The 23,445-nt window shown below is 42.0% G+C and overlaps 2 protein-coding genes across 4 annotated transcripts in view; one reads left to right on the top strand and one right to left on the bottom strand.

The window, feature by feature from the left end:
• Positions 1 to 15,698, bottom strand: part of Mlh1 (mutL homolog 1) — a 41,277-nt gene extending 25,579 nt beyond the window's left edge. Inside the window, exons 1-8 of one of the 3 annotated variants that reach the window (XM_051203098.1) lie at positions 15,479 to 15,698; positions 13,101 to 13,191; positions 10,856 to 10,954; positions 6,331 to 6,404; positions 4,271 to 4,343; positions 3,102 to 3,193; positions 1,515 to 1,557; positions 1,117 to 1,205 (exon numbers count right to left, since the gene is read on the bottom strand). In XM_051203098.1, coding sequence (XP_051059055.1) covers positions 1,117 to 1,205; positions 1,515 to 1,557; positions 3,102 to 3,193; positions 4,271 to 4,343; positions 6,331 to 6,404; positions 10,856 to 10,954; positions 13,101 to 13,191; positions 15,479 to 15,594 — 677 coding nt within the window. In that variant the 5' untranslated portion in view covers positions 15,595 to 15,698. The remainder of the gene's footprint in view (positions 1 to 1,116; positions 1,206 to 1,514; positions 1,558 to 3,101; positions 3,194 to 4,270; positions 4,344 to 6,330; positions 6,405 to 10,855; positions 10,955 to 13,100; positions 13,192 to 15,478) is intronic. The other 2 variants (XM_051203091.1, XM_051203105.1) reach the window with 2 other exon arrangements.
• A 199-nt stretch (positions 15,699 to 15,897) lies between these two features.
• Positions 15,898 to 23,230, top strand: Epm2aip1 (EPM2A interacting protein 1). The gene has a single exon (XM_051203079.1). The coding sequence runs from the start codon at positions 16,030 to 16,032 to the stop codon at positions 17,848 to 17,850; it is 1,821 nt and encodes a 606-aa protein (XP_051059036.1). The 5' UTR covers positions 15,898 to 16,029; the 3' UTR covers positions 17,851 to 23,230.
• The last annotated feature ends 215 nt before the right edge of the window (positions 23,231 to 23,445 follow it).

Here is a 23,445-nt window from a genome sequence, read left to right as displayed (position 1 = left end):
CTGTACACTGTACAGTGTATAGTCTCTGGACTATACTCACTGGACTCTGCTGTGTAGACTGGGGCTGCTTTTCCTGGAGTAACATGCCCTCTCAGTCCTGGGATGCACAGTGAAGCCTGCAGTGTTAAACACTGACCCACAAACCCTTTCTTCCTCCAATGTCTCAGGACAGTTTGGAAACCTACTTCTGGAAATACTCTCTAGGGAGTATTTGTGTAATCTTTTACAGCCCCGGGGATTCCATGACTAGTGTTCAGTCTTAGAATCTTGCCAAAAGCTCTTAAAAGTTACCCTGTAGAATATAGAGCTCTTCCTTTGACCTAGGAGTACAGTTTTTTTATATTAACTCATTTACATTTAATTAGGAAGAAAAGGATGATGATAAGCAAACTACTTGTTCCCTTGGTTTTACCCAAAGAATAAACTGTTTATCCTTGGAAGTAGAATTTCAGTATTAGGACAACTTCCAATGCTTTTCAGAACTTGGGGAAAATCAAGGCAGGTCCAGTTGACTCCATCTGTACAATGGAATACCTCATGTATGCCTGGGACAGGAAGAATCTTGTCACCTGGGGTGAAATTCAAATCAGGAAGTCCTAGCAAGAAACCTGTGATGGAAATGATGGGTTTTACAGAGGGGAGCTCAAGAGGAACTCATGAGCAAATTCTTCTCTCCAGGCTTCTTTGATAATGACAGCTGCTAACATCTGCAAATCTATTCTTTAAGAACAGAAAATTTCATTCAGCTTTGCACCCCAAACTTGATAGAAATCATGAAATAAGAAAGGCAATTAATCAACGCTGAATGGTAAGTAAATTAAATCCTCATCCTGTAATAATGCAATAAAAGGAAAACAGGATCATCAAGGGTGACAGATTAGATTTTTAAATTATAAACATTTTGATAACAAAGGCCAAAAGAACAAACAGATCTATAGGCACAGCACTGATATGTGGGATAGTGATTGCATCAACTAACATGAAACATGAAAACAGGTTGACTATGCCAACTCTAACAGCATCCATTATCTTGGCAATTTTCAAAATAATACAGTGGGTTGAAGAATTTAGGGAAAGAACTTGAAAGATTTTGTTATAGGTGGACTACTTACATACCGACTAACGGCACTCCCAAAGATGGAGCGAATGTTGTCCACAGTTGTAGCATTGGGTAGTGTTCTGATATCAGCCACTGTCTCACCTTGCTGAAAAACAGACAGAATAATGACTTGACAGCCAATAACCCTAAGAAGAGGAATGTTTTCTTAAAAATCTACTCTTCTTTCCTAATACACACTGTCTTTCAGAAGTCATACACTCTTGCACAGGTCCCAAATTCTCTTTCCTGCGCCCACATAACACTCACAACCATCCATAACTCCAGTTCCAGGGGATTTGATGCCCTTTTCTGTGGGCACCAGACATGCACATGGTGCAGAGAAATACATGCAGGCAAAGTATTTGCACATATAAAACAAAAAGGAATATATCTTTTGAAATGAATCATGACTTACTTTTTTAACTGAGAAACTAATGCCTGAATTGTGTATTGAATACCTGGAAAAGAAAAGGTAAAACTAAGCAGATGGTAGTTAAATGCATACTAAATTCAGAGATCTACTGTAGATTAAATAACTTGATAGATTCAAAAGAAAAAGGTGATTTAAACAAAGATATGTACAATCAAAATACCTTAATATAACCTATATTATCCACAAGAAAACAAAGCAACAGAGACTCATGGCAACACCAGTGCCAAATGTGACTAAGTCAAACACAGCACAGACTGTTTCAGGCTACTGACTGGGTCTTGGCACAATCTGAACCTGCAGGGTTATTTTCCCAGCATGACCTGGCCACACACCAGGACATTCTCAACCCTGTAATTCATTCTCCCCACTGCTTTTTCCTGGCTTCTGGGTCCTGTTCCAGTGTCTCCACAGCCTTTGACTTTATCCCTCCTCTGTTCACCTCTGTTAAGTGAAATGCATTTTTAAAATAACAATTTTCCACCTTACTACACTTACAACTAGCCAGTCACTGAGAATATTTTTGACACTAACTTATATAACTTTACTAGTGGGGATGGGGGGGGGGGGCTTAAGGGACCTAATACATGAACCGGTTCCTGGATGGACAAATATATTTTCGATATACTGAAAGACAGTTGACACAAACAACTGTTAAGATTCAAAGACACAGTGCCAGGCAGTGGTGGTGCACCCCTTTATTCCCAGCACTTGGGAGGCAGCTCTCAAGTGAGTTAGAGGCCAGCCTGGTATACAAAGCAAGTTTCAGGACAGCCAGAACTGCTACATAGACAAATCCTGTCTCAAAAAAACAGCTATCTTTAAGGAATGGAGAGTTGGCTCAGCAGTTAAGAGCACTGGCTGCTCTTCCAGAGGTTCTGGGTCCAATTTCCAGCAACCACATGGTGACTCACAACCATCAACAAAGATCTGGTGCTCTCTTCTGGCCTATAGACATGCATGCTGGCAGAATACTATATGCATAATAATAAATAAATCTTTAAAAAAATAATCTAAAGACACTTGGGTTCAAAGCCCCTGCTGCAGCCATTTGAACCAATATATTACGTTTATCAAAACATAATTCTCTTTTAGCTGCCCTGAGTCCCCTTCTCCTGTTAACAGCCTCCAAGTTGCTTTGGGACATTCCTTTTATCCCAACCCTTCCAAGGCATGCTAAGTAAAGACTGTAACCAAAAAGTATCCCCAGAGCTGTGGGTACATGGATCCCAATTAATGCCAATCATAGCACTGTCCAGGGCAGGACTTTAATAAAGCAGAGGCAGAAGAGAACACAGGAGGCTCTCCAGTAACTCTGTCTTACCTCTTCCTACCCAGTGAGCAACTGTTCAGCGACTTCTTTCTGGCTCAAGGTAGCTGAGTTTGCGTCATCTGCCAGCAAAGAACCCCCAACCCAAAAGAGACCAACTTGCACCCTGGCAAGATGAGTCAAGATTCAGGACTGCTGAGCAAATCTAGGGCCAGAGCAGCACGTGCTCTCAATTTACAAGCATTGGGTACAGCCCTTTAACGACAGCGCTCCAAGACTTACTCCTAGTTTTTGGACAGTACCTGCCAACAACTTCCAAAATCTTCCCATACTCTTCGCTTGGATTTTTCAAAGCTTTCCGCCTTGTCATTATGTTGTAAAAAAGGTCCTCCACCTGAAGAGAGATCCAGTTGTCTTGTAAGTTCATGGATGTACGTGGAAAGCTTTGACTGTCTACTTAAAGCTGGATCTCAAGGTAGTGAATCCAGGGACATTACCAACAGCACTGTCCTAAGTCCTGACTCAGTGAGGAGAAAGGATAAGAAGGCATCAACAAAGGGATTAAAGGGTATTTTTCCTGCATCCCACATTCACTGACTTCTCAAATAAATAATGGGGATGACTCTATGACACACTGTTAAAAATATAAAGGACTAAAAATATGAAGACATTTAAAATTGTCTTGCTCAAGAAGGTAGACAATTTAGTAAGAAATGAATGTAACTCTACAATCAATTACTGTATTACACGGCGTTCAGAGACATTTTTCAAACTAAATTCAATCATAAGACTCGAGGTAATTTGGAGTTCTCAACAATCACAGCTAAGGCTCAACCTAGCCAGCACTTTGAAGCACGCTTTTGTTCCTGCCTGCCTTTCATGCCCAGGACTTGGGATGAGCTACAGCTGGGGTCAGGAGTAAAAGGACCAGAGACGTGTTCTATGGGATCCTAGACTGGAAAGACACTGACATGCTGCCTGACGGGTTTCCTCTTGACTGACAACACTCACACGACCCACCCAAGACCCTCTGACACAGGCGGGTAGGAATTCTTTGTTCTGCTGGGGACACTGGAGACTGAAATTCTGAGATGTTAAATGAACTGCCTGAATACACACGCACTGAAAGAAGCCAGGGACTCCGGCCCATGTCTTCTAGAGTCACACATAATGTTTTTTCAATACCAACTACTCTACCACTGATTCTTACCATCCCAGCTCCTTACAAAAGATAAGAAGGTAGGCAGGCTGCCATGCCATAAAACCCAATAATCACTTTTCTTACTTAGAAGCTTAGGTATCTTGGGACTTCTATTACAAGTCAAAAGTTTATTTGATTTTTTACACCAGAAACTCAGAGCCCATTTGGGTTTTTGTTTGTTTGTTTTTGTTTTTTTTTTTTTTTTTTTTTCACTTCGGCATTCCCACTAAGCTGTTTGTCACCAGTTTTATTCCCATGTTCCATTCTTACCGTAATCTGGGTACCCTGGTTGCCTGCACATGGTTTAGGAGGGGCTTGCAGCTTTCCATCTGAGTAACTTGCTCTAGTCAGAAAACAGTAAAGATTATTAACATCTAACAGGATGCTTATCCAAAGCATAAAAACAAAAATCATAGTATAAGCACAGTGGCATTTATCTATTATCCCAACACTGGAATGCCTTGCAAGTTCCTGGATTACATAAAACAAATATATTAATACTCCACATTTAAAACAATAAACTTCATTATAAAAAAAAGCTTGCAAATAAATAAAACCTCATACACCAAAATTCATCAAACCCAAAGTCTATCTAACTCAACAAACTTCTACACAGTTAGAACAGGCAGTGAGGAATGAACCTGTGGAGCTTCAAATTAAATTTTACAACTTCAGTATGAAATATATTTTACGTATTATTCACCACCCAAAACAAAAATCCACAACAGAACTAGTAAAACTTTCTAATCTCCTTCATAATGGTACCCATATTACCACACTTTAAAAATAAAAATTATATTAATACATTATTGTTATAATTATTATATATTGTTAATTGGATTTTATTTTAAAGCCCTATTGTAGCAAATCTTGCCTGAGCTGTTAAATTCTGATTTACTAACCAACAACTTTGCCATTGCTTAAGATAGCTGTAAATGTTGTTGCAATTCTATAACCATTTGCCTGCTGAAATCCTGAGTCCTAAAAAAGACCTTAGCCAGCAACAGCAATATATATCTGTAATCCTAGGCACTTGAGAGACAAAAGCAGGATGGTCATTGCAAGTTCCAGGTAGCCAGAGCTACAAAGCATGACTGTCTCAAAAACAAAACAAAACACAGTATCCAACAAACAAAATAGCTTGATCTGGCACAGGAACAGTCATTTTATCCAAGTGAAGACCAATGTGCTAAATGACCCAGCAAAAACAAAAAGCAAAAACAGAACCCTTCAGCCTGTTTGTGGAGGGGGCAGCTGGGTAGGTGATAGCATCAGAGAAAGGAAAGAAACTCATCCAGGCTTTGAAGAGGAATAGTTTTAAGAGACTAGAGCAAGAAAAGCCATCTCGTTAGGTCAGAGAGCAATGAGTTTTGGAACACATAGCACTGGTAATATATGGAAAGAAGGGGCTAGAAAGTGGGTTCAGGGCATATGGTGTCTTTGTTGGAGTTCCTATTGCTGTGATGAAACACCCTGGCTAAAGAAAATTGGGAAGGAAAGGGTTTATTTGGCTTACACTTCCACATCAAAGTCAGGACAGGAACTTGTGCAGGGCAGGAACCTGGAGGCAGGAGTTGATGCAGAGGCCATGGAAGGGTGCTGCTCACTGGCTTGCTCCCCATGGCTTGCTCAGCCTGCTTTCTTCTTTTTCTTCTTCCTTTTTGTTTGTTTTGTCTTATTTTGGTTTTTTGAGACAGGATTTCTCTGTGTGGCCCTGGCTGTCCTAGAGCTGGCTCTGTAGACCAGGCTGGCCTCAAACTCATAAAGAGCCACCTGCTTCTGCCTCCTGAGTGCTGGGATTAAAGGCGTGCACCACCACCTGGCACAACTTATCTCTTAAGCGGTGAAGTGGGCCTGGAGAGATGACTCAGCTGTTAAAAGCGCTGGCTGATCTTCCAGCAGAACACAGAGGCCAAAGAGAAAAGGAGCAGAATGGAGTTTCATTACCTCTTTATAGGACACATCTTGTGACCTGGAAACTTCCAGAGGACCTTGTATTCTATTCCCAGAACTCATATGGCAGCTTACAATCACTTGTAACTCCAGTCCCAGATCACATACCCTGTTCTGGCCTCCAAAGGCACCAGACATATACTAGTTACCCAGACATGCATGCAATCAAAATATCCATACACATAAAATAAGTTATTGTAAAATGTAAAAAGAAGCCATGAGGTAAAAGTACTACCTCATGATCATCCCTGTGGATGAACACTTTATTCATAGGAAGGGAAGAAAACTAATATCTTAATAACAACAACAAAGTAACACTTATATTTAGGGAGAGTCACACTGAAACCAAACACCCCACAAAAGTCATCACCACATACCTGTATGCACATTTTCCATCAGCTGTTTTGGTTGTAATAGTAACATGAGCCACATGGCTTATACTTGCCAAAGCCTAGGGAGGAAAGAAAAGAAGATGAAAGGAAAACTGTTGCTTCATCAAAAGTCTATTTTGATCTACATTAATGTAGCAACAATGAACAATTTGATGATTTTTTGTTTAGAAAAAGATAAAATCTAATTTATAGGGTAATTACTAAAACAAAGGAAAGCATATATTAAAACTCCAGAAGGAATCACACCAACACTTCCTATGTTAACAGCAACTGTATTTCCTGCTGGTACACAGGGACTATGCTGGACAGTTTCCCATTACTGTAACAATGCACGAGATGACCAACTTATAGACAAAAGGCTTCTTTTAGCTGATGGTATCAGAGGACCTACTCGATGGTCAGTAGGTCCCGATGCTTTTGGTCCTGTGCTGAAGAAATTCATCATGGCACAGAGCTCATGGAGACCAAAGCCACTCACACCTGACATCCACAGAGGCCAAAGAGAAGAGGACCAGGAAGGGTTCACTATCCTCTCCCCTTCGTTTCAATAATTCCCAATAACAACAAACTGGGAACCAAGCTTTCAATGCATGAGCCTGTAGGGAACACTTCAGTTCCAAATGGAAGCAAACTATTTCATATATTTTCAGTGATGTATCTTCCAAGAAATTAAAAATGTGCCTTCAGAAAGAAAAAAATAAGTTCTTTCGAAATGGCTTTACATAAACAATCGTACTTTAAAAACTGTGAATTTAAAATTGCTACAATGGGTCTATGCAAGATCTACACAGCTGAGGCAGGTTTAATTATTAAAAGGAAACATGGCTCTGCTTGGGCACCTGAGGCAGGAGGATCACCCGAACCCAGGAGTTTGAGATCAACAAAAGAACTTGACCCCTTTTCAAAAGCAAATGAGCAAAAAGGGAATAATATGCTTCAGGCTGAGAGATTAATTGGTCATCACCAGATTTCCCAGGTTGTATTATGTATCCCTCTGTCCTTCGGTGGCCAGGCTGGTCTCAAACTCTCAACTGTCCCATTTAGCTTCCCAAGAACCGCTATTATAGGCATGTGCCATTGTACCCAGCTTGGCTTATGTAATTTTCAACACTTACAAACTTGAGCTCAGGTGGTAGTGCAGCTTGTAATCCTCATATTTTGGAGGTAAAGACAGGAAAATTGGACGCTTAAGACCAGCCTCAGGACATAAGGAGTTCAAGACCAACCAGGGTGATAAAGACCTGGTTCAAAGCTTAAAATATAAACAACTCTGAGACCTGTGTAAAGCAAGGCCTGCTCATAGGACACAATCCTATTTATTTTCAGGAAGAAGTGGGCCAATAAACAGCACAGCAGACAGCCCTGCTGATTTAGAAGGACCTTTTCAAGCAGACAGGAACCTAAGACTCTGGGTCAGAGTGCCTGGATTCTCTCTCCACTTTTTCACTGTCTAGATGTCCAGATTAGGTGTTTTACACATCCAGTGTCAATTTCATCATGTGAATCAGGGAAATGGTCAATCTATGCTGTGGGGCTAATTCATAAAGGGTCCTGAGGCATCCCTGGCACAAAGCTGTCCCTCAATATATAAACACCTCCTGTCTAATTACAGCAAACAGGAACTCCAAAGATAGACTAAGGATTCAGGAGGCCAGGGGCTTGGAAAATGACCCACAGAGTTGCAGCTAGGATGAAACTATCTTCCTTCAACCTGACTGATGGGAGATGTCATTCTGTATGTTTCTCATACTGGTTAATGAATAAAGCACTGTTGGCCAATAGGAAAGCTAGATAGGAGGGACTAGGAGACAAGGAGGAGAGAGAAAGCAGTAAGAAGGAGAGTCAAGATGGAGAGTCTGGAGAGAACAAAACGGCCATTCCTCCGCTCTCGGTAAGACCATGTGGAAATACATAAAAATGGGTTAATAATTAAGACAGAGCTAGCCGATAAAAAACTAATAACAGGCCAACAAAATTACATCAAAAACAGAGTCTCGATGTATTATTTGGGGCTGGCGCAGCAGCGGGACAAGACTAGGCAGCGGGAGGAAAAACCGTACTCCCTACACCTGACCAGAGACAGCTGCAAGGTAAACCTTTTAGAAACAACCTACTGGGAACAATTTTGAGGTTACTGTGAGAAAGAGAGTACTTAAGACTACCCTGGTTTCACCTAAACTGTCATAGCTCATAACTGCCTTTTTATTAAATTTAATCAATAAAATGCCTTAGTTACTGTTCTATTGCTGTGTAGAAATACCAGGATCATGACAACTGTTTAAAAAAGAGCATTTCAGTGGGGGCTTGCTTACAGTTTCAGAGGGTTATTATCCATTATCATCATAGCTGGGAGCTACATCCTGATCCTGAAGCAGAAAGACTCTGGGCTCACAGGCGGCTTTTGAAACTTCACTGTGTACCAACAAGGCCACACCTCCCAAACTTCCTAACCCTTTCAAACAGTTCCACTCGCTGGTGACTAAGCATTCACATATATGAGCTGACGGAGGCCATCTTATTCAAACCACCACAGCCCATGATGAGAAAAATTCAGAGGCTCCCAAATAAAAACATGTTCCTTTTCTTCTCTCCTTTAATTTGCTTTCCACAAAGTCATTACCCACTAGAGCTTCCCAAGAGGGACAGTACCCTACCCAAACTGGAGTCTCTGCCATATCTGACACGTCTTCTGACTTCAGAAGTTTATAGTGAAATGTTGTTTTACAGCATTAACTTTGTGGTAATTTGGAAAGGAGGGGATAATATACCCCTATTTGAGCTGGACAGTGGTGTTGCATGCCTTTAATCCCAGCACTTGGGATGAAGAGGCAGATGGCTCTCTGTGCCTTCAAGGTCAGCCTGGTCTACAACATGAGTTTCAGGACAGCCAAGACTATACAGAGAAACCCTGTCTCAAAAGAAAAGAAAAAAAAAAAGATACTCCTACTGATAGTTTTAGAACATGTGTTTTTACCTAGGAATGCTATTTGAACAATTTTATCCTAAGGAAATAACTAAACAAAACACAGTGATGTGTACAAGTATTCATTAAAGTCTCCATAAGGAAAAAATGTACAGCCTAAATTTTCAATAAGAAACCAAGACCTGGGCTGGAGAGATGGCTCAGTGGTTAAGAGCACTTGGCTGCTCTTCCAGAGGTGCTGAGTTCAATTCCCAGCAACCACATGGTGGCTCACAACCATCTATAATGAGATCAAGTGCCCTCACTGTATACAAAATAAATAAATCTTTAAAAAAAAAAGATTAAAACAATATGTACACAAAAGCTTTTTAAAAAAGAAAGAAACCAAGACTTAAACTACAGTCCTGCATGGAAAGTATGTTTGTAGCTTCTGCAAGGAATGAAATCATAAAAACAGACATGCTGTCATGAAATGCCATGACCAAAAGCAACCTGGGGAAGAAAGGGCTGACTAGGCTTACACATTCCAATCTTCATTCACTATGAAGGGAAGTTAGGAAGGCGCCTGAGGTAGGACCAGAGGCAGGAACTGAAGCAGAGGCCATGGAGGAATGCTGCTTACTGGCTTGCTCAGCCTGCTTTCTGACCTTTCTGACCAGCCCAGCATAGAGGTAGTGCTGCCCACAGCAGACAGTCTTATGGGTGCATTTTCTTAACTGAGGTTCCCTCTTCCCAGATGGACCGACCCTGTGTTAGGAGGCTGACAAAAAAACTAACCTGTACCCAGAAGATTCTCATTTTAATTTCTAAAATCATCCTTTTCTATTTCATATATCCCTAGACATTTATCTATAGATATTTTAGCATAAAAATTCAATTCCAATTTTTCTAAGAAAACTAAATACTGCCTAATAGCTAATATGTTCAAATATTTCTGCCTTGAAAAAGCAAAAAAAAAAAAAAATCAACATTTGCTCAAATTAGAATCTAGATAAGATTCAATGAAGTGTGAGTGTGGGGACCTAGGGAGACAGAAGCAGGCAGATCTGTGTGAGCTCTAGGAACATCAGGGCTACTTTTTAAGAGAAAGAGAGAGACAGAGAGCGAGAGAAATCAAATAAGAGATAGAGAAAAATCATGGAGTGGATCCTCAGGCCCCTCAAATATCTAAGTTTGCCATCCTCATTCCGTCTCTGCTCTTTATTCCTGTTCAGTTTGCAGGCTGAGTCTATTATATGCGTGTTTTCTAATCCCAGTACAGTTTACGCTACCATTCCTATATGCCCCTATATTTTCCATACACTGGTATGCAGATGAAACTATTAATCAAATTCACATTTGACTTTCTGATAAAACTTCATAGATGGGTAGGGGCCTCTATAAAAAGACACATGATATCCAGTGTCTCTGTAGATAAAATAGTATATCTAGTATTTTTGAAAAATTCTCTGTCCTGGAAAGCTAAATTTGTTATAATTTACATGTATTTAATAAGTACAAAGTATTAGATTCCATTTGTCTCTGCTGAGAAATGACAATGTTATCACAGGAGGGCATTTTTATATATTTCTTCAAGCCTTAGCTTACCTCACCCCGAAAGCCATAGGTAGAAATACTGGCTAAATCTTCAAAAGTCTGCAGTTTACTTGTAGTGAACCTCTCACACACAATATCCATATCTTCCTTCTACATGATTAAGAGGGGAAAAAAAGAGTGAATAATCATCTCTCTGGATTTTCTGGATTTTCATTTTATTGCTTTAATCTGAGAAGAAATGCTCACAAGAGGTTTAAATTAGTACTAACATCCTTATTTGGCATCCAAAATACCACGGGACCTAGATTTTCACTTTCTTTACTAAGTCACTCCTTCCCAGTGTCATGCATTTCCCATTTCATTGTCCCCCACCTCCTAGCACTGGGACTCTATCATTCATTTCTGTCTCCTCCCGACCCCCACCCCACCAGTCAATCCTTTTTCAGTCAGGATCTCACTATGTAAGCCAGGATGCTTCAAACTTAATTCTCCAGCCTTCATCTCTCAAGTGCTGGGAGTGTGCACATATGATATCACACCCAAATTTCATTTTCTTTTTCAATTAAAAAACAAAACAAAACTCTTAAAATTGTAGTAAAACAACACAGAACAAAAGCTTCATTTTAGCTGGGTGTGGTGACACACACTTGGAATTCTAGCATTTTGGAGATAGAAGTAGGAGGGACAAGAATTTAGTCACCCTTAGCAATACTGTGCAATCAAAGTTAGTCTTAGTCACAAGAGACCCTGCCTCAAAAGCCATAAACATGGGCTGGAGAGATGGCTCAGTGTAAGAGCACTTGCTGCTCTTTAAAGGGCCTGAGTTCAGATCCTAGCACCCATAACAGGGGCTCACAGCTACTTCTAACTCCAGCTCCAGGGAAACCAATGCCCTCTTTTGACCTCTAGGAATAAATACTGCCCCCCCCCACACACACACACGGGGGGGGGGGTGTTTAGAGACAATGTTAAAAATAAGAAACACAAGCTTTTAGTTTTAACAATTTTTATGTGTATAATTAAGTACATATTTACATTAGTTAAATTTATAGAAATCTAATCAGTAAATTAACACAACCATCCATGTCCAAAATGTCATCATTTTTCTTAAACTGACTCTTATTACCTGTTTAACAGTAACTTTCCATTCTCCCATTTCCCATTCCCTGGCAAACACCATTCCACATTCTGTCTCTCTGAGTGACTTCCCTAGAAACCTCATGTAATAGGAACTGTTCACTCCTTTTACTCTTTGTGATTGACTTATTTCATTTAATATAAAGTCTTCCAACTTTATCCCTGTTGGCACATATCAGAATTCCAAGCCTATCTAAGGCTGAATACTCCTCTGCTGTGTAGATGTGTATCACTTTATCCACTCATCTGCTGATGGATGAGAGCCACTTTTACCCTGGGCCTATTGTAAATAATGATATGAATACAACCACACAGATCTACCTGTGTCCCTGATCTCACTCATCTGCAGATGCACAGAAGTAGAAACAGTGATCGTCATTCTAAGAAAGTACCATATCGCTTTCCACAGCTGCTACACTCTTCTACACTGGTCCTCGGCAAGTGTGGCAAGTGCTCCTAACCACTAAGCATCATTCGGGCCCATTCAAAAGTTTTGTAATAAAACTCATCACCATATCATGAAGTGTTTTGCTTAAAAATCATTGGGTCATATCCCACCATAGCTGCCGAAAAAGCTATGGCCAGAAGAGCTAACTTGCTTCCTCCCATGTCCTTTACCCTTTCTTGTTCTCCCTGTTGGAGATATGCTGGCTTCCTTACTGGTCTGTCATGATCAGGCACGCTTCAACTTTGTGGTTTCTGTTGTTCTCTCTGCCCACAACAATCACCCTTTCAACAGTTTCATAACTTGTCCCTTGATCTCCATTTGGTTTTCTCCATAAATATCACATCCATATCCCTCCTGAATCACCAATAAATGGAGATTGCATCCCTCCCACCCTCTGATCCTATTTTCCTCCCAGCTTTTACATTCTGAAGGAACTGCATACCATCTGACATATTGGGCACTACTTACTGACTCCCACTACCAAGACAAGAAAACAAAGGATTTTTTCCCATTTTATTTACTGACACATCCCCCGAACAATGTCCAATACACAATAGAAACTTAATACATGATTAATGTTAGTGCTCAAGCTTTCAATCAAAAATGCCTTCTGGAAAAGACTAAAGTTACACGAGCTTAGGGAGATTCTTGCATTTTTCATAGAGGTTTGAGATGAAGCTCACGAACCCAGCTCCCCCAGGCTTTACTTACTCTGATTCCAGTGCCATTGTCCTGGATCTGAATTAGTTTCAGGCCTCCTTCTTTAACAATCACTTGAATATTTGTAGATTTTGCATCTAAACTGGCAATCAGAGAAAATATTTTGTCAGCTGCAACTACTTTGATACACATATAATAACAAATTCCAAATAGAGTGCTTGAGTAATATGTTTTCTCTTTGTCTTATAAGCTCAATGTGGGTACTATATGAATGATAAGTGCAGAACCAACATTTCTGTTTCTGGAGGACCATCTTTTTAGCACATTTGTTTTTATTCTCTTTTCAACTAATTTTATTGGTACAACAATTTAGTCTCTGTTTTTTTTTTGCTTTGGTTTTTTTGGGGGGGTTGTTTTGTTTTTGCTTTATTTTTCAAGACAGAGTTTCTCTGTGTAGTTCTGGACCAGGCTAGCCTTGAACTCACACAGATCCACCTGCCTTTGCCTCCCTAAGCTCTGGGATTCAAGGTGTGTGCCACCATGCCTGGCTTTCCTCTACTCTTATATTTTCAAGAAAACTCATGATAAAGTAAAGAAAACCTGCCACGCAGAAATTTCTTCAAGAGGCTTATGGGGAGCCGTGTGTGGTGGAGCACATCTTTAATCCCAGCACTCTGGAGACAGAAGCAGATGGATCTTGGTGAGTTCAAGACCAGCCTGGTCTACAAGGCAAGTTCCAGAACAGCCAGGGGTGCTACACAGAGAAACCCCATCTCAAAAAACAAACAAACAAGAAGGTTAAAAGGTAGGGGCCTGGAGAGAGAGCTCTGCAGTTAGGAGCACTGGCTGCTCTTCCAGAGGAAAAGGGTTCAATTCCTAGCACCCACATGGTGGTGGCTCACAACCACCTGAAATCCCAATTGCAGAGGACTTGATGTCCTCTTTAGGCCTCTGAGGGCAATCCATGCCCACAGTGCATAGGCAAATGCCACCAGCACAGCACCTTTACACATAAATTGAAAATTTAAATTTAAAAAAGTTTTTGTTTTTTAGTAGTGCCCATAAAATGTCTGAGGCAGTAAAAGCACCTGCCACTAACCAGATTTCCCGAGATTAATCCCTGGGACCCACAATATGGAAAGGGAATCAACTCAAGGTTCTTGTCTGACCTCCATAAGTGTGCTGTACACACAACCTCCACCATAGACACAAATCAGTAAACAAAATTAATTAAGCTAAGAAAGGGAAATAATCTTAAAAAGGAAGAAGTTATTATCTACCTCAAAAAACCAATTTGGCCTGGGGCTTCGTGAAAAGGGGAAGTAATAAATTTCCTCTCATGAAAAATTCTTTATTGAAAAAAAAAAGACAGTAAGTTATTTAAATAATAAACTTTTCTTGGCAGCTCTGTATCAAAAACCTTAAAAAACATTTAACTAGAATCTACGCAAAACCTCTGCTCGAATATAAGCTATGCTATTTTTAAGCTGTTTCATTAGGCATAGTACAATCACTGGCCTATCCGATAGTTCGTTCTGTGTACAGCAGTCTATTGAGACACCCGATCAAATGTCCCTGCTCCTTTTGATGACCTTTTAACTCCTTTGCTTTCTCCCTGTTGCAATACCACTGTCGTGAATGGCTTGTTTCCGGTGAACTTCTACCAGACTAGTAGTATTCCACACTGGAGAAATCTTTTTTTTTTTCCTTACAAAGTATGGGCTTCACTAACATCAACTGATATTAACACAAAGGATCTGACCTAGTCTTTGTGTATACTCTATGGGCATCCTTTTGTGAAATTATTTGGTGGTGTGTCCATTTTGAGGCATACTGTTCACATTCCCTTTTCTGTCCACATTTGTAACCTCTCCACTTCACAACGTGACGGATTTAAGTCCCAGAAGGAAAAAAAAAAAAGAAAGAAAAAAAGAAATGCCTCTCCCTATCTCCCTAGGACACTAACTGGCCCACTAATTTGACAATAGGAGAGTCAGAAAAAAAAAAAAAAAAAAACAAAACCCACTGGCCTGATCTAAAACGCCAGTGATTTTGAATAAAACTCAGAAGGAACTGTGCCTTGCATGTGTACGGACTGAGCAAACGGTAAACTGAACGCGGCATACTCTGAAGATTGTTTCTCTCTCCACCCTACACATTCACACATCATCAGTTGCGCCATCTTCCGCGTGTGTGAAGTTAGGCAGCTTCCTTCGGGAAGGTACCATTACATCAACATCACGCCTGCTTCCTGTCCTGGAGACCCAAAAGGGGCTCGCGGAAGCCGTGCGGACCCCCGCCAGCGGGAAGCCCGGGGGAGGGCCAGCGCGCTCGGGGTCCCTGTGCCCAGCGCAGCGCTCGCTGGCCGACTGCAGCAGGTGGGCCGGCCCGGGCCGCCTCCGGGGAACTCGGCTCCGCTGCCTCCGTACCAGTTTTCAATCATCTCTTTGATGGCGTTAGCCGGCCGCTGGATAACTTCCCCCGCCGCTATGCGGTTCACCACCGTCTCGTCCAGACGCCGAATAACTCCCGCTACAAACGCCATAGTGGCGCCAGAGCTCGCCGTCAGCCAATCACTTCGGCTCTTCACGCTCGCGTTCTTCCTCCAGCTTCCGCCGACGCCGTCCTGCCCAGCCTTCGCAGCGACAAGAGACGATTGGGCAGCGCGAACGCCAGTCAGGTGCCTGCCCACGTCAGTTCCTGGGCCTCGGTCCCGCCCTAAACAGCGGCCGCCCACTGGGCGAGGAGACAACGCGCTTGCGCGGCAAAGTTCACGGTCCGCTCTTCCTATTGGCTCCTTCCCGAGAGCTGAGGGAATACGAAATCTCCAGCCAATAGGAGCGGAGGTGCCCTGGCGGAGGCTGGCGCACCCCTGCTCGGGTGATCTGGCGCAGAACCCACGGGGTGCTTGGCGCTCGTCGGGCTCCTCCCCGTTTGCTGCGGCCTCTGAGCTCGCCGTTATCTTGTGGCCTCCCGCAGAATGTGGATGACGCCCAAGAGGCTTAGGATGGAAGTCGATGAGGCCCTAGTGTTCCGACCCGAGTGGACCCAGCGTTACTTGGTGGTGGAGCCTGCGGAGGGCGACGGGGCCCTGTGCCTGGTGTGCCGCCGCCTGGTCGCCTCCACCCGGGAACGCGACGTGAGGCGCCACTACGAGGCCGAACACGAATTCTACGAACGGTTCGTAGGGGACGAGGAGCGCGCGGCCCTGGTGGAGCGTCTGCGTCAGGGCGACATGTCCGTGGCCTCCGTGCTCACCCCGGAGGAGAGAGCGACGCGGGCAGGCCTCGGCCTCTGTCGCTTCTTGGCCTTGAAGGGTCGCGGCTGGGGTGAGGGAGACTTCGTCCACCAATGCATGGAGGTGTTGCTGAGGGAGGTGCTGCCCGATCACGTCGGCGTTCTGGAGGGCATCGATTTGTCTCCAGAGATCACACGGCAGAGGATTCTGAGCATTGACAGCAACCTCCGTAGCCAGCTGTTTAACCGAGCCAGGGACTTTAAGGCCTACTCCCTTGCTTTGGATGACCAGGCTTTTGTGGCCTATGAGAACTACCTCCTGGTCTTCATCCGCGGCGTCGGCCGCGACCTGGAGGTGCAGGAAGATCTTCTGACGATTATCAACCTGACTCATCACTTCAGTGTTGGGGCCCTCATGTCGGCAATCCTGGAGGCCTTGCAGACAGCAGGGCTCAGCTTACAGCGAATGGTCGGACTGACCACGACCCACACTTTAAGGATGATTGGTGAGAACTCGGGACTGGTCTCCTACATGAGAGAAAAGGCCGTGAGCCCCAACTGTTGGAACGTTATCCACTATTCGGGATTCCTGCACTTGGAACTGTTGAGCTCTTACGATGTGGATATTAATCAGATCATAAATACTATATCTGAATGGGTGGTTATGATTAAGACCCGAGGCGTCAGACGCCCAGAGTTTCAGCCTTTACTGACCGAGTCTGAATCGGAGCACGGTGAAAGGGTTAATGGACGGTGCTTGAACAACTGGCTGAGAAGAGGCAAGACGTTAAAACTAATATTTTCACTAAGGAAAGAGATAGAGGCCTTCCTGGTTTCCGTGGGGGCAACGACAGTCCACTTCTCGGACAAGCAGTGGCTTTGTGATTTTGGCTTCTTGGTAGATATTATGGATTATCTTCGAGAGATCAGTGAAGAACTGCAAATCAGTAAGGTCTTTGCTGCCGCCGCCTTTGACCGGATCTGTACTTTTGAGGCTAAGCTGAGTTCCCTCCAGAGACACATGGAAGAAGTAAACCTCGCCGACTTTCCTGCCTTCAGCATAGTCGTCGATGAGCTTAAGCAGCAGTTTAAGGACGATCAAAAAATATTTGACCCCGACAGGTACCAAATGGTGATCTCCCGCCTACTGAAAGATTTCGAGAGACATTTCAAGGACCTGAGGTTCATCAAAAAGGACTTGGAGCTCTTCGCAAACCCATTTAGCTTCAAACCCGAATACGCGCCTATTTCGGTGAGAGTGGAGTTGACAAAGCTTCAGGGGAATACTGACCTGTGGGACGAATACAGAGTCAAAGACCTGGGGCAGTTTTATGCCGGACTGTCTGGTGAAGCTTACCCAATTATCAAAGGGGTTGCCTATAAGGTGGCATCCTTGTTTGACAGTAACCAAATCTGTGATAAGGCTTTTTCCTATTTAACCCGAAACCAGCATACCCTGAGCCAGCCACTGACGGATGAGCATCTCCAAGCGCTCTTTCGAGTTGCTACAACTGAAATGGATCCTCGTTGGGATGACCTTGTGAGAGAAAGAAATGATTCGTAAGCCTTTGCCGTACAACGAGAATTCAGTTTGAAAAGGAAAAACTGATTTTTCTTTCACACTTACACTAATTTGGATTGTTGGGAAGCATTGAGCTTATTAATAAAAAGATGTCCAAATTGATCAACGTTGACATCTTTCTGACACGTTGCCTTTTCCACATCTCCTTTGGCAACATGGGACTGAAACATAAGAACACCACCTTTTAAAAACTTCATTTAATGGACATGTCATTGCCTTTTACTTTTGTGTTATAACGGATTTTCAACGAGTTTAATATTGATATTGTAAGTTGAACTAGAAGTCTGATTTTAAGATGTTCCGGAGATAATATGCCAAAAGTTTCAGCTCTTATTTTGACACGGTGTAAAAAGTGTGATACATGGTTTGAAATGACCAACTCCTTAAAGTGTATTTGAGTCAGTTTACAGAAACATAGCTAATTAAGTTTCTGGAAAGGAGCGTACCACACAGTGGAGGTATTTTGTCTAGCTAACAGAATTTAAGATTATTTTTGAAAGCATATTTCTGAGCCTGAAGTAAATACTGGCAGAGTTTCGGCTCCACCCCCTCCTACCCAGTTGACAGTGACATTACAGATGGAGGAAGTAATCAAAACTTGGTTGGAGCAGCAAGAAAAATTTTAAGATTTGATTTAGGAGGCCTCTTACTATCAGGAATTAAGGATAAACACATATTGGAGGTTTGCTCCTTATTTCTCACAGCTAGGGGCAGTTTTTTCAGCTGTCTATCAAAGGACCATGGTAAGTATGGAATCTTAACCATTGCCAGTCGGTAATTCTTTTTTCTACCCTAGAAAGAACTTTGACCCTACGAAAACAGTGAGGGGTGGGTGGGAGAGGGACCTTTATACTTCAGGATCAGGAGTTATGAGAGGTTTTAGCTTATTTGTCTTTTCTGCATGTGTATTAATGTTTTATAAAAGAAACTATGCTTAAGGGAGACACTTTATTTTGAAATGACAAGTGTCAGATTTTGTTAGCTGCTGAAAATGGATTTACTCTAGCACTGTCTTACACATTGAGTAGTTAAGACAGTGCACAAGTAATATTTAAATCTCAAGAAGCAGCCTTATCCACAGACTGTAACAATTCCTACTCCTAGAGACGTTGGTTATCAGTTATCAGACATGTTAACTGTGAAAACGTCAACCTTATGATAAACTCAACATTGTAAGCTGGATGTAAAAGCAGCACCCGATTTGTAAATCATCCGCAAGTACAGTTTCAACGCTGTCGTGCTACTTTCTGTCTTAAATACTGCAGCATATTATCCTGTTGCACATTCAAGGAACCTGATTACAACCAAGAATTTAGAAGGAACCGATACCTAAGCTGCACGAGCCTAAAAGCCAACCAAATGTAGAAGAACCCTTCCTTCCACAAAGTGCTGGGAAGTGTGTCTGGGCACCTTTGTGATTATCTAATTTACTGGAGGGTTCTTCTAGCGTTTGAGCTTAAAGATTTCTCCTGTGGTTTTCAGGATAGCCTGATGCCATGAAGAGTCATCCCTCCCAAAGTGCCAGCACCCTCCCCCACCAAGTACACATTATCTTATTTCAAGGGACGGGGAAATCTCCAGTAGAAACTGATGGCATACTTGATAGGGAAGCCTAATTCCAGTTGTTTAGAGGAGAAAAGCCAGTGTCAGGTTGACATTTTGCTTATCCAAGAATAAGTCTAAATACCTGAAAAGCAGAAGGACTCTACTGGTAATTTCCCAGTAGCTTTGTGTATTACCGTTCACAGCAAATCCTTCAAATACTTTTATTATTTGAAAGAATGATCAGAAGTCCTGAAAGCCACTTCTACTTTCTATTCGTAGTCCTCTAAATATTATTATCTTGTGCATCCTATCAAGTTCTCGTGTTTTGCTTAAAGCGATAATAAAATTAGATTGCATCATATAGCCACTGTGTGAGTATGGGGGAGATATAAATAAGCTAAAGTTTTGTTTTTTCTTTTAATTGACCCTCAGCAATAGAGTTTGCTGTAACTAGCCTTGGGGGTTTTTTTTTCCTGTTTGTTTGTTTGTTTGTTTGTTTGCTTAAGACAGTGGTTCTCAACCTTGCTGATGCTGCAACCCTTTAATACAGTTCATGAGGTGACCCCCAACCATAAGATTATTTCATTGCTACTTCATAAATGTAATTTTGCTACTCTTAGGAATCATAATGTAAATATCTGATGTGCAACCCAGAGGGGTTGCGACCCACGGGTTGAGAGCCACTTGTTTAAGGTGTTTTGCCGTTTTCTGTACTAAGTGACTAGCTGCATGGCAGTCTTTCCTTTTTAAATATATAGTTGTTACTGGTCCTGTGGTATCAGTGGATATAGTTAAAATAAGTGCCATTTAAAAGACAAACAACTCTGTGTCCTTAACTGTTCCTTCTGCATTTCTCTCATTCCCGCTAGTTCAAATATGTGCTGGCCCAGTCTCCCATGTTGCCAGTCAAATCACTCAAGTTCAGTATCTGTCAGTATTTTTCCCTGCTTGAAATCATCCTAGCATTGCAGACACACCAGCTCCAGGTATGCTCAGTCATCACAGGCACCTCTTCCTTAAGTATGTCTGGTTATGTCTGTCGGTTGTTTTGTTTACTTTTTTTTTTTCTAGGCCGCCTAATCTCTGTTGCCTCGTTTGCCTACAGTACCTCCTTAGTTGTTCTCTCTCTTTCTATGACTTTAGTTGCCCCCTGTACGCAGATATTTACAAACTCTTATCTCCTGAAGATGTCCCCCTAAATCCTAGTTGTTGGTATCACTGACACTCTGCTCTCTCGCCAGCCTCCCAACACATCTTAGCTCTTTCTCCCAAGCCTGCCCTTGCTCTCATTGCCCTTCTGCAGATGGCATTACAGTTGCCCATCAGTTGCCCTCGCCCAAGCCCCAAACTGATCACACTGCTCCATGGCTTTCACCACTGCTGTCAGAACAGATAGGATATAAACATGTTCATCTTGCAGATCTTAGTTTATATATCTAAGAAGCTTCAGTGGCGCCCTCTAGGCCAGGTGCCCAACTACACTTGCTAAACACCCTTGTCCTTCCTACTTAGCATTTCTTACTGCAAATTGGTCATAGCTATACTGGAACAGAGAAGTCTAACCCATTGTTTCATCTCTAGTGAATAGTTTAAAGCCTGGCATTTGGGTAAATGTTTGGGCAAATAAATGCTTGTCTGGTTATTATGACCTTTGAAATCTTCACAGTCTTCATTTGATCTTCATAGACATCCTGCCTGTTCATTGAATAGTTCTTAGCCATGGATTGCAAGTTAAGAAATGAAACTCACCTTATTTGTGACTAGGGACCTCATTGTTGTGTTTCTTGAATTTAGTGCAGTGCTTAGCATGTGATTCAAATATTATGTGAATGTTGTTAAGAAAACAGATTGTAATTTACCCTAGTAAATTAGTAGTAATGTCAAGATTCAAAGCTAAGTATACTCACAAGTCTGCTCTGTAGTGTTAAGTACATCCATAAGAGTCTTTTTGGTTTTTGTTTTGTTTTGTTTTGTTTTTAATTTCCAAAGGAACCTACATATAGAGGGAAAGGATTGGATAAGTGCTTAGATTGAACTGAGTTCTGTAATCTAAAAATTACCTTCAGATTGGAGAAAGACAATGCCACATAAGAGTTAACATCCATTTTTCCTTTTTGTAGGCTTCAACCCTAGGAGAAAATGGCATGCTATTTAGTAGTTACTTTCCTTTACAGATGATTTCTGGCTCTTCTGGAATTTCAAAGTAAGTAAATTTGTTTCTGAGAAGGTTGTCTTTAGCCCTTCTGGCTACTAGATCCTCAGCTCATTAATGTTCCACGCCATCTCCCCAAGGGGAAAACCCCAGATAAGGTCCAGTTAACATATACTTTTCGGTTTGCTGTATTTCCTTGCTTTCTTGTTTCATACCTTTGTGAACTTCATTTCTAGGTAACTGGACCTCTTCATTCTTTAGTCTGAAAGCCAGACCCTGAGTCTCTGTAATTAAGCTATTTGCCCAATTTAAGAGATGAACTGTATCATTCTCTTGGACTTACAGTTTTAGGAAGTCACATTAATTAGTTAATTACTAAATTAGTTCACTCTGAGGTCTTAGTAGTAAGTATGACAGTTATCCAGAGATTTGATCCTTGTTGCAAAACTAGGTTTTCATCAACCTTTGTGTTAAAGTTTCTCATTTTTATCTCATATTTGAAAAATTGCCTCATCCTACACTATAAGTACTTTATAGTCTATAATTTCTGTCTTGAAACTGACCAAATACTGAGTTCATGTTCTATTACAGCCAACAGCCACCACAAGATAATTCTTTCTTCTTTAATAAAGGGTGGATGTCCTGTCTCCCAGTTCATCTGAAAGGGCACTTTTGCCTCTCTATAATATAAATTCCCCCTGTGTAATAACGTTTTTCTATCTTCCAATAGCAATCTTCCTGAATGCCTCCCAGCTAATCACTAAGCAGCATGTTTAGTATTTTAATTCTGCATCCGGATTGGAAAGGTTGCCATGAGGTGAATAACTACAAAAGTTTAGTGTCTCCAGAACTTTCTGTGGCAAGTTGTCTAGGACTTCATGCAGGTGAGGAGCAGGTAGGCCAAGTCCGTCCTCAGAGGAAGTGTTAGAGGGTACAGCCATGCCTGTCCATGAACCGCCATGGCTGTTTCCCTCTACAGTTGCAGAGTTGAGTAGTTCTGACACAGTGTGTGTGCAACACAAGCTGAAATACGTTGTTCACTAATTCCTGCTTACAGCGCCCCTGCCTCAGGGCTCAGGACAAAGCAGATACTCATTAGGAGAGAAAGTTTGGCAGGCAGACAGCAGAGGCTGAGAAAGCCCTCAGCCACACCAGAGTTCAAGGAGCAGTGCCATCCCTCCATACTGCCGGGAGGAAAATGAACTATTTGGAAGATAACACTACTAATTATCATGGTTCTTTTCCCCTACATCATTTTAAATATGCCTTTGCTTTTTCACTGAGATAAAAATTTACAAATACTCGGTGTCCACCTCCGTGGATTTTTATATTCCCCTGTAAACGCACCACCCAGGTCAAGGTAGAAAGTAGTTACTCCAGTAGGTGTCCTTTGCCTTTCACACAGAGAGATAGTCGCTGGTCTGACCCTTATTGCCTGTCGGTTAGTTTTGCCTGTGTTAAATCTATATCAAGTGTAATTATAGACACTCCTGTGTCTTCTGTTCTCTCTGTCTGCTGTAGTAACCATGTCGTGGATTGTAACGGCTCATTTTTCACTGTGTATGTGTCACAGTCCATTTGTTGTACTGGTTTACCCATTCAATGTTGATGAATATTTGGATTGTTTCCACTTTGTGGTCATTATGAATAAAATTGCTATTAAAAGCCTCGTGTCTGTCTTTTAGTGCACATGTTACTCCTTCCTGTGGGTGTATTCCTCGGCACGTAACTTTGCTTCTGTTATTTACTTGATACAGGTTATTTTCCACAAAGCAGAGTGATTCGTATTTAGAATCTATCAGACGATGCCACCTTTCTACTCAGAAACCTCTAAGGACTTGGTATCACAGTAAAAGCTGAAGTCTGGCATGCCTGTATGA

This window comes from Phodopus roborovskii, unplaced genomic scaffold (assembly GCF_943737965.1).
Source record: "Phodopus roborovskii unplaced genomic scaffold, PHOROB, whole genome shotgun sequence".
In the NCBI taxonomy this organism is placed as follows: Eukaryota; Metazoa; Chordata; class Mammalia; order Rodentia; family Cricetidae; genus Phodopus; species Phodopus roborovskii.
The sequence above is the reverse complement of the archived record's forward strand: the minus strand, read 5'-3'. Positions and strand labels throughout refer to the sequence as shown.